The 13,545-nt window shown below is 43.6% G+C and overlaps 1 protein-coding gene across 5 annotated transcripts in view; it reads left to right on the forward strand.

The window, feature by feature from the left end:
* The window catches only part of SCAMP4 (secretory carrier membrane protein 4), a 32,934-nt gene that overhangs the window by 10,844 nt on the left and 8,545 nt on the right, over positions 1–13,545 (forward strand). For 4 of the 5 annotated variants that reach the window (XM_050933823.1, XM_050933824.1, XM_050933825.1 and 1 more), the window contains 2 exons: positions 515–643; positions 9,290–9,446. In XM_050933823.1, coding sequence (XP_050789780.1) covers positions 515–643; positions 9,290–9,446 — 286 coding nt within the window. Of the gene's footprint in view, positions 1–514; positions 644–6,331; positions 6,459–9,289; positions 9,447–13,545 lie in introns of those variants that run through there. The other variant, XM_050933826.1, reaches the window with a different exon arrangement.

Consider the following 13,545-nt stretch of genomic DNA (forward strand, 5'->3'; position numbering starts at 1 on the left):
TGCTTTTGTGCCCTAGTGGATTAGATAAAACCCTGCAAGGGCTGCCACCACTAGATGCAGCTAGAGACCTGCTTAGCTGGCCTCTCTCACCCTATCTAAGCTACTGTGCTCTTGAGCTGGGTCTGGAGTCTATATTGCACTGCAACTTTTGTGGTCATTTATGCCAGTGAAATGCAATTGAATCAGAATGGTGGTGCTTTTCCCCTGGTTTGCACTGGTGTAAATGACTACACAGGCTACAAAGCAACAGAGAATGAGCCCTAAATATCCAGGGTGAAGATAAGGGCTGATGTTGGCCCATTTGAGTAAATAAACTGGAACTAGGGATTCTCTTCTCTCCTAATGGTGGGCATGTTTTTCAGGATAGTTCGAAGCTTCCACACTCTCTTCTGTGCTTCCTCTGGATATTTCTATTCTGGGAAGTGCAGGTGAGGGGTCATGTCATTATGATGATTCATTAATTTAAGAGAATATGTCTGAGTTAGCTAAACTGTGTGTGTGTTTTGTTTTGTAGAGAAAGTGAATAACTTCCCTCCGCTCCCCAAGTTTATTCCTCTGAAACCGTGCTTCTACCAGAACTTTGCCGATGAAATTCCCATAGACTATCAGAGTCTGGTGAAGAGAATTTACCATTTATGGATCTGTAAGTGAAATTATGACATTTTTTGAGAAATTGTATATATTGGGCTCAACAGCTATAAAAAGGTAGATTCCCGTGTATTACAAGTTTTAGAGTTTCACTTCTGTTCACTTATCAAGAACAAAATCTTCCTTCTAGGATGCTGTGGTGCAGTTTGTGCCTGAATTTTAACCTGGTTTCCCTTGAAGCTTACTTCAAAACTAACTAGGGTTGTCAAGCGATTAATTGCACTGTTAAACAGGTGTTCTCATGGCAGTGTTGGAGCCGGCATTGTAAGATATTTATGTGCCAGATGCGCTAAAGATTCATATGTCCCTTCATGCTTCAACCACCATTCCAGAGGACATGCATCCATGCTGATGATGGGTTCTGCTCGATAACAATCCAAAGCAGTGTGGACCAACGCCTGTTCATTTTCATTATCTGAGTCAGATGCCACCAGCAGAAAGTTGATTTTCTTTTTTTTGGTGGCTCGGGTTCTGTAGTTTCCGCATTGGAGTGTTGCTCTTTTAAAACTTCTGATAGCATGCTCCACACTCTGTCCCTCTCAGATTTTGGAAGGCACTTCAGATTCTTAAACCTTGGGTCACGTGCTGTAGCTATCTTTAGAAATCTCACATTGGTACCTTCTTTGCGTTTTGTCAAATCTGCAGTGAAAGTGTTCTTAAAATGAGCATTCTGGGTCATTATCTGAGACTGCTATAACATGAAATTTATGGCAGAATGTGGATAAAACCAAGCAGGGAGTATACAATTCTCCCCCAAGGAGTTCAGTCTCAAATTTAATTAACACTTTTTTTTTTTTTTTTTAACGAGCAGCATCAGCATGGAAGCATGTCCTCTGGAATGGTGGCTGAAGCATAAAGGGGCATGTTAATGTTTAGCATATCTGGCACATAAATACCTTGTAATGACAGCTACAAAAGTGCCATGCAAATGCCTGTTCTCACTTTCTGGAGACATTGTAAATAAGAAAAGAGTAGCATAGCGATTGGCTGAACAAGAAATCAGGAAGGCCAAATTGCACTTGGAGTTGCAGCTAGCAAGGTATGTGAAGGGTAACAAGAAGGGTTTCTACAGGTATGTTAACAACAGGAAGGTTAGGGAAAGTATGGGCCCCTTACTGAATGGGGGAGGCAACCTAGTGACAGAGGATGTGGAAAAAGCTAATATACTCAATGCTTTCTTTTTGCCTCTGTCTTCACGAACGAGGTCAGCTCCCAGACTGCTGCACTGGGCAGCACAGTATGGGCAGGAGGTGACCAGCCCTCTGTGGAGAAAGAAGTGGTTCAGGACTATTTAGAAAAGTTGGATGAGCACAAGTCCGTGGAACCGGATGCGCTGCATCCAAGGGTACTAAAGGAGTTGGTGGATGTGATTGCAGAGCCATTGGTAATTATCTTTGAAAACGCATGGCGATCAGGGGAAGTCCTGGATGACTGGAAAAGGGCACTACATAACATTAGCCTATCTTTAAAAAAAGGAAGGAGGAGAATCCGGGGAACTACAGGACTGTCAGCCTCACCTCCGTCCCTGGAAAAATCAGGAGCAGGTCCTCAAGGAATCAATTTTGAAGCACTTGGAGGAGAGGAAGGTGATCAGGAACAGTCAGCATGGATTCACCAATGGCAAATCATGCCTGACTAACCTAATTGCCTTCTATGAGGAGATAACTGGCTCTGTGGATGAGGGAAAAGCAGTGGATGTGTTTATTCCTTGACTTTAGCAAAGATTTTGATATGGTCTCCCACAGTATTCTTGCCAGCAAGTTAAAGAAGTATGGGCTGGATAAATGAACTATAAGGTGGATAGAAAGTTGGCTAGATCGTCGGGCTCAACGGGTAGTGATCAATGGCTACATGTCTGGTTGGCAGCTAGTATCAAGTGGAGTGTCCCAAGGGCCGGTCCTCGGGCCGGATTTGTTCAGTATCTTCATTAATGATCTGGAGAATGGCGTGGACTGCACCCTCAGCAAGTTTGCAGATGACACTAAACTGGGAGGAGTGGTAGATATGCTGGAGGGTAGGGATAGGATACAGAGGGACCTAGACAAATTGGAGGATTAGGCCAAGAGAAATCTGATGAGGTTCAGCAAAGACAAGTGCAGAGTCCTGCACTTAGGACAAAAGATTCGCATGCACTGGTATAGACTAGGGACTGAGTGGCGAGGGAGTAGTTCTGCAGGAAGGACCTAGGGGTTACAGTGGATGAGAAGCTGGATATGAGTCAACAGTGTGCCCTTGTTGTCAAGAAGGCTAACAACATTTTGGGCTGTTAAGTAGGAGCATTGCCAGCAGATGGAGGGACGTGATCATTCCCCTCTATTCGACATTGTTGAGGCCTCATCTGGAGTAGTTTTGGGCCACACGTTACAAGAAAGATGTGGAAAAATTGGGAAGAGTCCAGCGGAGGGCAACAAAAATTATTAGGGGGCTGGAGCATATGACTTATGAGGAGAGGCTGAGGGAACTGGGATTATTTAGTCTGCAGAAGAGAAGACTGAGGGGGGATTTGATAGCTGCTTTCAACTACTTGAAAGGAGGTTCCAAAGAGGATGGATCTAGACTGTTCTGAATGGTAGCAGATGACAGAACAAGGAGTAATGGTCTCAAGTTGCAGTGGGGGAGGCTTAGGTTGGATATTAGGAAAAACTTTTTCACTAGGAGGGTGGTGAAGCAGTGGAATGGGTTACCTAGGGAGGTGGTGGAATCTCCATCCTTAGAGGTTTTTAAGGTCAGGCTTGACAAAGCCATGACTGGAATGATTTAGTTGGGGATTGGTCCTGCTTTGAGCAGCGGGTTGGATTAATAACCTCCTGAGGTCCCTTCCAACCCTGATATTCTAGGATTCTAAGAAGTAGGTGTGACAGGTTGGATCACAGAAGCCCCCTGGGAGCTGCCACTTGATGTGCCAAGACTACTACTGCCCCTGCTTTCCCTGCCAGCTTGGGACTCCAGCACCCTGTTTTTGCTAAGCCAGACACGCCTCTCTGCTCCAACACAAACCCAATTACTTGCCCCAAAGCTGCAGACTTAACTGAAAGCAGTTTACAGAAGTGTTCTTGTCTTTAACACTCAGATGCCCGACTCCCAATGGAGTCTAAACCCAAATCCATTTTACCCTCTATAAAGCTTATCATTTGGCCCTTACATTTAAAACCATGATCCTGTAATCAGATCCACACAGGCAGACTCTTGGGGAGCCCTCTTGACTTCAGTGGGACTCTGCATCGGTGCCAGTCTCTGCTCACATGGAAATGATTACAGAATCCATGCCTTTTCAGGAGAGAGCAGGTTAGTGTATTTACAACTTAAAAAATCTGCAGATGTATTTATTTAAATATATCCAGAGCTCTGATGCTAGACACACACATATATGTAAAATGTCAGCTGGTTACTATTCATAAAACTCCATCACCCACTCCCAATTAAAATTCTATCCCTTTAGTGTAATAACCTCAATTCACAAAAATTTTCTTATCTGCTACAAGAGGTATCTCTTAACTCTATTTTTCTGTAAATTCCCTAAGGTTTCTATTATCCTTAGCATGTAGAACTCTCCTAAATCTGATTAGATGGGCAGTGCTTCTGTTCTAGTCAAATCGGTCAATTGATATTTGCAGCACTGCTGTAGCCATGTTGCTCCCAGGATATATGAGACACAAGATGAGCAAGGTAATATCTACTACTGGACTAATTTCTGTTGGTGAAAGAGACAAGCTTTTGAGCTCCACAGAGCTCTTCTTCAGATCTGGGAAAGGTAGTAAGAGTGTCACAGCTAAATACAGGATGGAATGGATTGTTAAACATTAATAGTTAACACATGTTGCAAGAAACCATTCAAAATGAAGTGGACAATTAAAACCTCTGCATTTATAGGACAAAGGAGAGTTAGTTACAGATTGTTATAATGAAATATAAAACCAGTGGCTCTATTGAGTCCATGATTTTTGGTGTCTAGCATAGTTATGAATTTAAGCTCCCTGGCTCATCTTTTGAAGGCGTTGTGCAGGTTTCCTTTGAGGAGGAGGATTGAGAGGTCAGATCTGGAATGATCCCTTTGTGAAAAGGATTTGTCCCCAGGTGATAGAGCATTTCTTGTTTGTGTTTTTTGTGTGTGTTTATATAATTTTTCTGTGTGTGTCATTTGAGCGTGATGATTGTCTAGTTGTTGGGGCATTTAGTGCACTAGATGAGGTACACTAAGGCTATGTCTACACTACACTTTCGTTGGTAAAACTTTTGTCAGTCAGAGGTATGCAAAAACACCCTCCTGATCGACAAAAGTTTTACCAACGAAAAACGCCAGCGCTTTGTCAGTGGAAGACAATGCTATTGCCCCTCATTGGGGGTGAGTTTATTTTGTCAGCAGGAGAGTTCTCTCCTGCCGATAAAAAGTGGCTATAGTGCGTACCTTACAGTGTAGACATAGCCTAAATGTTGTGATAGAGATCTGGAAAGGTGTGTTGGAAAGGGTATTGATCATTGTGCAAATGTATGGGAGTTTAGAGGTATTAATCAACAGACAAAACTGAAGGTATACAAAGCATCGTGTTGCCAACTTTGTATGCATGCGAAATCTGGATGGTGTACAGATGCCATGTTATGAAGCGGAATCACTTTCCCATGGGCTGTCTGAGGAAACTGATGAGGGTAAAATGGCAAGACAAGGCTCCAGATACTGAGGTTCTCCTGTGGGCAGGTATTCCGAGCATCCATACTCTGCTGATGAAATCACAGATGAGATTTGCAGGCCATGTCACCAGAATGTCAGATGAGCAACTGTCAAAGAAGATCTTTTATGGTGAGCCAAAGGAGAACGCTCTCAGGGAGGCCATAAGAAACGTTTCAAGAACTCCCTCAGTTATCCTTGAGGCATATCAACGTTGACCTAGAGTGTTGGGAAGATCTCGCTCATGATCGTTCTAGCCAGCTAAGTTATCCATACTGGAGCTACAGTCTATGAGCAGAGGAGAGCTGCTGAGGCAGAGCAGAAGCTCCAGCAGCGTAAACCTTGCAACAGCAGCTTGTCCACTGTTAATCAACTAACCCATAGGGGCATCTCTTGTTCAGTGTGCCACAGACAGTTCAAAGCTCAAATTGGCCTCATCAACCACTCGGGGGTTCACAGAAACCAAGCCAGTCACTGATGTCAAGGTCATCTTCAAACTGGAAGGATGAACAACATCATCATTGATTATTTTGGCAGTGGAGATATGTCTGCAAGTTTTACATCTGTTATGGTTGGGTTGGTGCTGCTTTGCACTGGTGTGTCCTGGTTTGTGGGGAGCTTGCTTGTAATGATGAGCTTGGTGGGGTTAGGAGTTGTCTGAAGGCCAGAAGAGGGGGTTCAGGAAAGTTTTTTTTTTTTCCCCAGGATGTGTTCCCCATCAAGTATGGGCTGTAATTGTTTGATGATAACCTGTATAGATTCCAGTGTGGGGTGGTAGGTGAAAACAATTGATAGGGAATCCTATTTTGAACAGCAAGTACTGTTGGATCTCACTGTCCACTGAGCTTGTACTATCTAGCTGAACAGTTCTGAAACCAGGAGTGGAAACTAAGCTTTCCGCTCTGTGGAATGAAATTAGATTAGACCTCAATGGGCAGACTTGTAGAAAGGGAAGGCTGGGCCAGGGAAATGCTCTTGAACAGGGTTTCTCAAACTTTTTTTTTTGTTTGTTTTTTTTAGCTGGCACCCCCTTTGAAAATATTTGAGGCTGCGGTGATTCCCCGAAAAAAGTGACAACCCCCCACCATGCCATCCTTACTTCTGTGCTGCTGCTGGCAGCAGTGCTGCCTTCAGAGCTGGGTGCCAGGTCAGCAGCTGCCACTCTCACAACCCCCCTACAATAGTCTTGTCCCCCTCCTCCCCCCCTCTTTTGGGTCAGAATCCCCAGTTTGAGAAACCCTGCTCTTGAAGATGAAAAAATCCCTTTGCCCTACCAATCCTTTCCTCCCAAAATACCTGTCATCCCAGCTTCCCTTCCAGTTACAGAAATAACTTTCTCACTGAGGGACACAATACACACTTGATGCTGTGCATTTTATTTCAAATGTACAGTATGTGTGCGTGAGAGAGATTTCTGTGTGTATAAACATTAGGATGATCTTTCACTTCATTGCTCTTTCGTTATTCAGAGATGCTGAAAAAAGCTCTAATTTTCTTGCCTGAAGAAACCGCTTGTCTCCTCCAGACTGACTAGTTAAATGTTGCATGCTGTAAAGTTGCCTTTGTGTGTGATTTTTAATTTTTAAACAAAGCGTCCCTCATTCAATTTAGTGGAAAATGGAAAGGTGCCAGCCATTTAGGCAACTAAGCCACATGTATGTCTGAGCAGACCTGGGCTTTCCACTCTGCATTTTAGATTTCCATCTGCCGCACACTTTCTGTTTGGGTCATGCTGGGTTTCTGGGATGGGTGGAGGAGAGAAACAGATCTACAGAAGAGACAGTGAAAAAGAGAAGACAAATATTTAAAATAAATACATATTAGAAGGCTGAGGGGTCATTATTTTAATTGGATTTGAACATTTAATAGCAAAAGGTGTATTGAGATTTGAGGAATCCTGTTCCAGAGCTCCCACTATTGGAGAACAAATGCCTGTGCAAATCACGTAATAAACCTCTTTTCATCACAGCTTTAAAAGCACCATTGGTTTAAAGGGTTTATAGTATTTGCTTGTTTTCATAGCCCACACAGGGCCAGCGCTTCCATTAGGCAACCCTAGGCAGTCACCTAGGGCGCCTGGATTTGGGGGGCAGCATTTTGTGCTCTCCCCATAGGGCACACGGGAGCTTCTGGTTCCTCCCTCGTCACGCCGCTGAAGAGGGACCTGCCGACGTGCTGCGGAAGACAGCAGCAGGCAACTGAGCAGCTCAATGACTGTCGCTATCGCCTGTGGCATTTCAGCAGAGGGTCCTTCTTCGGCGGCGCGATGGGAGTGGAACCAGAAGCTCCCATGCGCCCCTTAGGGAGCGCACAAAATGCCATCCCCCGAATTCTGCCTAGGGCGCCAGAAACCCTGGCGCCACTCCTGAGCCCACAAGTTATCAAACTAAAAATTCTAGACTCTCCAGTTAGTCACTTTAAATAGGATTTAACTTAAAAGTGAGTTTTCGATTTTCTAAATCTTAAGGCATGTGCAAACCAGGGCATTTAAAGCAAGTCTTCTGTTAACCTCTTAAAGTTAACTTATACCATGGCAGTGAAACCTGCATAACTGAGAGAAGGATTTTTTTTTAATTAAAACTTTTTTATGTTGTTAACCCCCATTTAACTTAAATGCCTGAATAATCAGTTAGAAAGGAACCTCTCGTATTAAAGATTCAGCTGTTTATCTTCCCCATGTGATATGTTCGTACACAATCATTTATTAATTGCTCAGTGTCCCCAGAGTGGGTTGGGAGGGGGCATATAATTGCCTGAACTTGCGAGACACTCAACTTGATGGTATGAGGTATCTCTGTTTGTTTGGCTGGTTAAGCATTGGAATTAATTGCCCAGGAAGGTTATGGAATTGCCTAGGGACGGTCTAGATAATGCTTAGTCCTGCCATGAGTGTAGGGAACTGGACTAGAGATGACCTCTCTAGGTCCTTTCCAGTCCTAAGATTTTGTATAACTTTTTAATGCTGCATCCTATCCGTTCTAAAATTTCTGGGAATTTTCTAGGTATCAATAAGCAGAACTCAATTAATATTGCAGGGGGGGATCAGAAAACCAGAAGGTGGAAAATGGCATCACACTGAGCTCCTGGCATCAGTTTAGCATAGCCACAGCTTCAAGCCGCTCTGTAATTGTCTTTAGATTGAAGACATACTTGATGGAGGCTATTAAAACATTCCGGCATAACACCCTGTCTCATCTCTGCTCATCCTCCCAATAGAGTTAAACAAGTTGAAACCTTGAATGGTGCATCTCCCAGACAGGAGAAGTAAAATAATAATGTTGCAGGGGAGGGAAGATATATGCAGACCCTGGCATAGGGGGATGTGGAATCCTGTTATGGGAGTTGGGGAAAAATAGGGACACGCAGAGTCTCTGCCATGGTGGGTGACTGAGAGATCCTGGTATAGGAGAATAGGGTGCCCAGAGTCCCTGGCATGATGGGGGACAATGGTGTGCGGGGAAACCCATCCTAGAGCCCTTACTTGGACTCCATATGCTACCCAGGGAAGCTAGTGCAGGGGGTGTTTTTTCAATGGGATGATTCCACTCCTTTAAAGACCCTTCTATACCATTCTTGGGGCATAATGGGACCTTGGTGTAATTAAAAATCTGGCCACTCAGTTTTACTTTGTAACAATAGAGGTCCAAGTTCTGATCTTTCACTGATCCCTTCGCTTGCCAAATTATCCACCCAGTTTTCCTTCCACTAACATATGCTCCCGAATGAGTCCCTTGTTTCCTCTACTGGTATCTCCCCCATTTCAAAGCTGACAGTACCTAGGAGCAGTTCTGCCAAGTTACAGCAGCAGCCATGCCTCATGGTCTGCGTGTTGATAACGTCCACCCCAATCACTTCATCATGCTAACAATTCCTCCCATAACAAGGTCTCCTTGTATTATAATACAAACCATTTGCTTCCTCTTTTTCTGAAGCCAGCAAACAGCACTACTTATGCCCTCTCCTGTTCTCTCTTTCTAGTTTACTGCATCACACTAATGGTGAATCTAATTGGCTGCCTGGCCTGGTGGATTGGTGGTGGTTATGGCGTTAATTTTGGCTTGGCCATCCTTTGGCTTTTTCTCTTCAGCCCCTGCAGTTACATATGCTGGTTCCGGCCTGCATACAAAGGCTTTCGGTAAGTAGACACTCACCTTCTTCCTTCGATCAAAGGGTTTCCTCTGGGAGGTTCGTTCAGTAAACGTTGATCAAGACGACAATGCCCGCAAGCTGTTCTGTCTGTCAGGGCAAAGATTAAGGAGAAAGTAAATGGAATATTCAGTTACGACAATATTTGGTTAAGAAAGTTTGGCCAGCGCAGGAGCTTATAGATGAAGCTATAGGGCTTCCCATCTCTGGGTGGCCGGTTTGAATCCAGCCAAGGGAGAGAGCGACTGAAAGTTGCTGCTGTCTGTCTGTCTCTGTCTGGTGGCCTGTTGTTGTTTGTTTTATGATGATGCCTAAAGGGATCCTATTGTTCTAATGCTGTATGGATATGGACTAAGAGCTCGTCTCTGCCCTGAAGAGCTTGCAGTTGAAATAGACAAAACAAAGGGTGGAGGTAGTCGGGAAGGATACAGTCTACAAGCTACATATGAGCACAGTGAAGAATACGATGATTAGTGAGAAGTATCCATGCCCACAAAACACCACCCTTGACACAAACTGACCCTTTGTTGGCAGAGAGGTCCAGGCCACAGAAACTTAGCTTCTCTCTTGTCCCCATGAAGGGTTCCTTCAGAACAGGGCTGATTCACATTGGTGAAGGGCGGCTTGCAACAAGATCTTGCATTGCTGATGACCATGCAGTTTGACCTATTCTGTGGTCATCGCAGCACTGATTGGTTTTGCACTTTCACAAGCATGAAATCCATACTTCAAAAATTGTTAATGTATTGTGATTATTAAATATCCCTAGGGTTACCTAAGCATTCACATCGCTAATGGTATGGGAGGCATTCTTCTAAAGGCTTGTTTGAGATTTTTGATTTCTCGGTTCTTTATGGGAAAACTGTACAGAAACAGCTTGCTAAGAACTGTTCTGTTTTTAGTTTCTAGGCACAACATCTAGTTACTCATATTGGGAGGGGAAGTGTTTAAATGAAAGTAACCCACAAAGACCAGGGCTCTCCTCAGACGGCATAAATATATTTAAAATCATCCTACATTTTTTTTTATTAATAATCATTTGCACGTCTCTAGTGCCTGCTTGGAATTGCAAAGCACTTTGCAAACATGAGTGCATTGAGCTTCACAACATCTCTTTGAGGGACTTAAGTTTGATCTCCATTTTGCATAGGGAAACTGAGGTGTGGAAAAGGGGAAGTTATTTTCCCAAGGTCATGCAGCAAGTCACTAGCAGAGCTGACAGGAGTCTGTCATTCCAGTTTCCTAGGCAACCCTTTCTCCCCTCCTTCACTATCAATGTATTTTTTTTTTAGATTGGTTAATCATCAAATTCTATGGTAAGAGAAGTTCATTTAGAAGAAAGCGGAAGCAGCTGACAGGAAGAGAAGCAGACAGACTAAGGCCCTGATTCTTGAAAGCACTCAAGCATGTGCTAAATTTTAAGCATGTGCCTATGGGACTTAAGCAAGTACTTAACTCCAAGCAGGTGCTTAAGTGTTTTCCTGAATCTGCATCTAAATGCTCACCTCAAATACGAACAAGATATGTGTGCTAATGTAGTGGAGATTATTAAAACCATAGCAACTAAATTTAATTACATTATAGAATTCAAAGGAGGATAATTTCTAAAAGGATATGAAAAGCAAAGGAATTGAATCATCTGAAACTCCTAAAGGAAGTGAAAAATGAAATCTGAGACGTGTTACTCGACTGGGCTGTGTTTTTTTTTTTTCTCTTCCCCTTTCCTAATTCAGAAGTCCCTGAGGTTTCCAAGTCACTAGTAGAACTCTGTTCAAAGACCACTTTCCATTCCAAAGTCTGGGAAAAATTACTCCTCCACAATGCTTTCCTTTGGGCTTTGTGGGGTCAGATTGTAATTATTTCTTTAATGCTGTTTGTATGTGTTTGTGCAACTGAATGCTGAAAGGCCCTTGAGATTACCCTGTGTAAATGCTTGTATATAAAACCAATACCCTAGGGACAGACCAGCAAGCCACAGAGCAGTTAGTATGACATTAGTTTGGAGGACACTTTAAAGAAAATAGCAGTGTAATCAGGGAAATCTTTATGGGAAAGGAATACTGTAGCCAGATTTATTACAGCCAGTCTGACTTCTAGAGAGTCAGGTTAGACCCACTTGCTATGCTTGTTCCCAATTCTTACAGCCATGGTAGATACTGGGATAGCGTACTCTGTGGATGCTTTTGTGAAACATTCACCATATGTCCACATCCAAGAGCCTTGGCATGAGAACAGAGTTGTGGCAAATTTCCAGTGGAAAGGTGGGTCAGAATTCAACTTTTTCCACGTTATAGCTCAGTGGCGTTCAACATTTTTTCATTTGCCGATCCCTAAAACAATTTCAGATGGAGGTGTGTACCCCTTTGGAAATCATAGACATAGTCTGCAGATCCCCAAGGGTCCATAGACCACAGGTTGAAAACCACTCCTCTAGCTGATTCCCATACACCCCTTCAAACTGAGATTTCTTCACTATTTCCAGGTCATTGTCCATTTAAAGGTCCAGCCTGCAACATTGTCCTTTCACTGTGATTTTGGTTTCAGTACTGAGACAGAATTACCTTAACCGTGGACTATTTATCACAGTAAACGTGTTCTACTTGCATCCAGTATTCGAAAGGAGAATGCCATGATGGTAGCATTTTGCTCTTCTGTAGCATTGTTCAGCCCAGGATATCTAGTCTCTTTCCAACACCCCGGGAGGTGGTAATACTATTGGAGACAGAGGGCCACATCTTCCATTGACCTGCCCTTTGTGTAGCTATTCATGCAACTTTACATGCACTTTGCACTGGTGTAAATGACTGAGGGTTTCCAACTTGCCCAAGGTCGGTCCCATTCTTTTCTCTTGCCATTAAGTACCAGGTTTACAACAGTATTTAGATACTTAAACATGCAGATAGGCACCTAAGAGGAACTACATACTCAAGGAGAGTTAGGAACCTAACTCATTTAGTTGACTTTCAACGCGAGTTAGGTACCTATCCTGCTTAGGCACCTAGGGGATTTAAAAAACCTCCTCTCTGCATCTTTAGGTGCCTAAATACCTTTGTACATCTGGCCTAGAACACACACCCTCCCTGTTTCTGTGATTCAGTGGATCTGATGTAAATAATTTGCACTATTAAATATGTCATCAGGTATGAGTGGGTCCAGAGCTAAACTTCGGTTTAAAATAACAGTATTCCTTGCCAAAGAATGGCTGGCTAATACGGGTGGTGTTGCTACGTGAAGACGCTGCGTCTAATGGTACCATCTGTGCTACTATTGCTGTATGGTATAGCTGGAGCTATGCTGAACCCCAGTGATGGAGAGGCCATTCAGCACACCTAGTTTTGGTAGCCACCATGCATACCTGGACCACAGACATAAACTCTGACCTCATTCAGTAGTTTTGGCACCTGCTTGACCTATCCAGCCAAAAGGCAGAGATGCCGTGGAGTTACAAAAAGCAGCTTTGCCTCTGAACACCACTTATTTCCCCTAGCAGCATGCCACCCTGCTCATTAGGCTCAAATACGTTCTGTACATTGCTGCCAGAGCTGTTTTTCTTCCTAATCCATCTCAGAGCTGGGTTATCAATGGCTCACCTCCCTTAACCACAGTTATGTAAACTGATGACAAACAGCCACTGAGATATTCCCAGCTAGGATTCTTGTTCTCAGTAATTGCATGTAATGCACATACAGGATCTGTCTGGCTGCTAGCACTCATACCCATGTGTTCCCATGGCCTTGTGCCTGCTCGCAAATGGATGGGTTGCATTATGAAAAGCACAGGTGTCAAACTGCATTGAGTTTAGACATGCAATCAGGATAATGGTGCAAGTGTCTTCTCTGCAAGAGGCTGCTGAGGTATTGGTGGAAAACAACATGCCTCTCTGAAGGTGGTCATATGTGTAATTAGGTTGTTAGATCAATTTCAAGACCTAGGTTTATTGAGGGAGATTAAGTCCTGATGATGCAGAAACCTGTGTGCTTCCAGCACTAGAGAAAAGGGGGTGGATATTAATCTTCAAGATACAAATCTGAGTGGGGATCCGTTGCTTTATGATAAAGTGTGTATGGAGAGAATGGGGACGTAGTAAC

The sequence above is a fragment of the Gopherus flavomarginatus genome, chromosome 24 (assembly GCF_025201925.1).
Source record: "Gopherus flavomarginatus isolate rGopFla2 chromosome 24, rGopFla2.mat.asm, whole genome shotgun sequence".
Classification (NCBI taxonomy): Eukaryota; Metazoa; Chordata; order Testudines; family Testudinidae; genus Gopherus; species Gopherus flavomarginatus.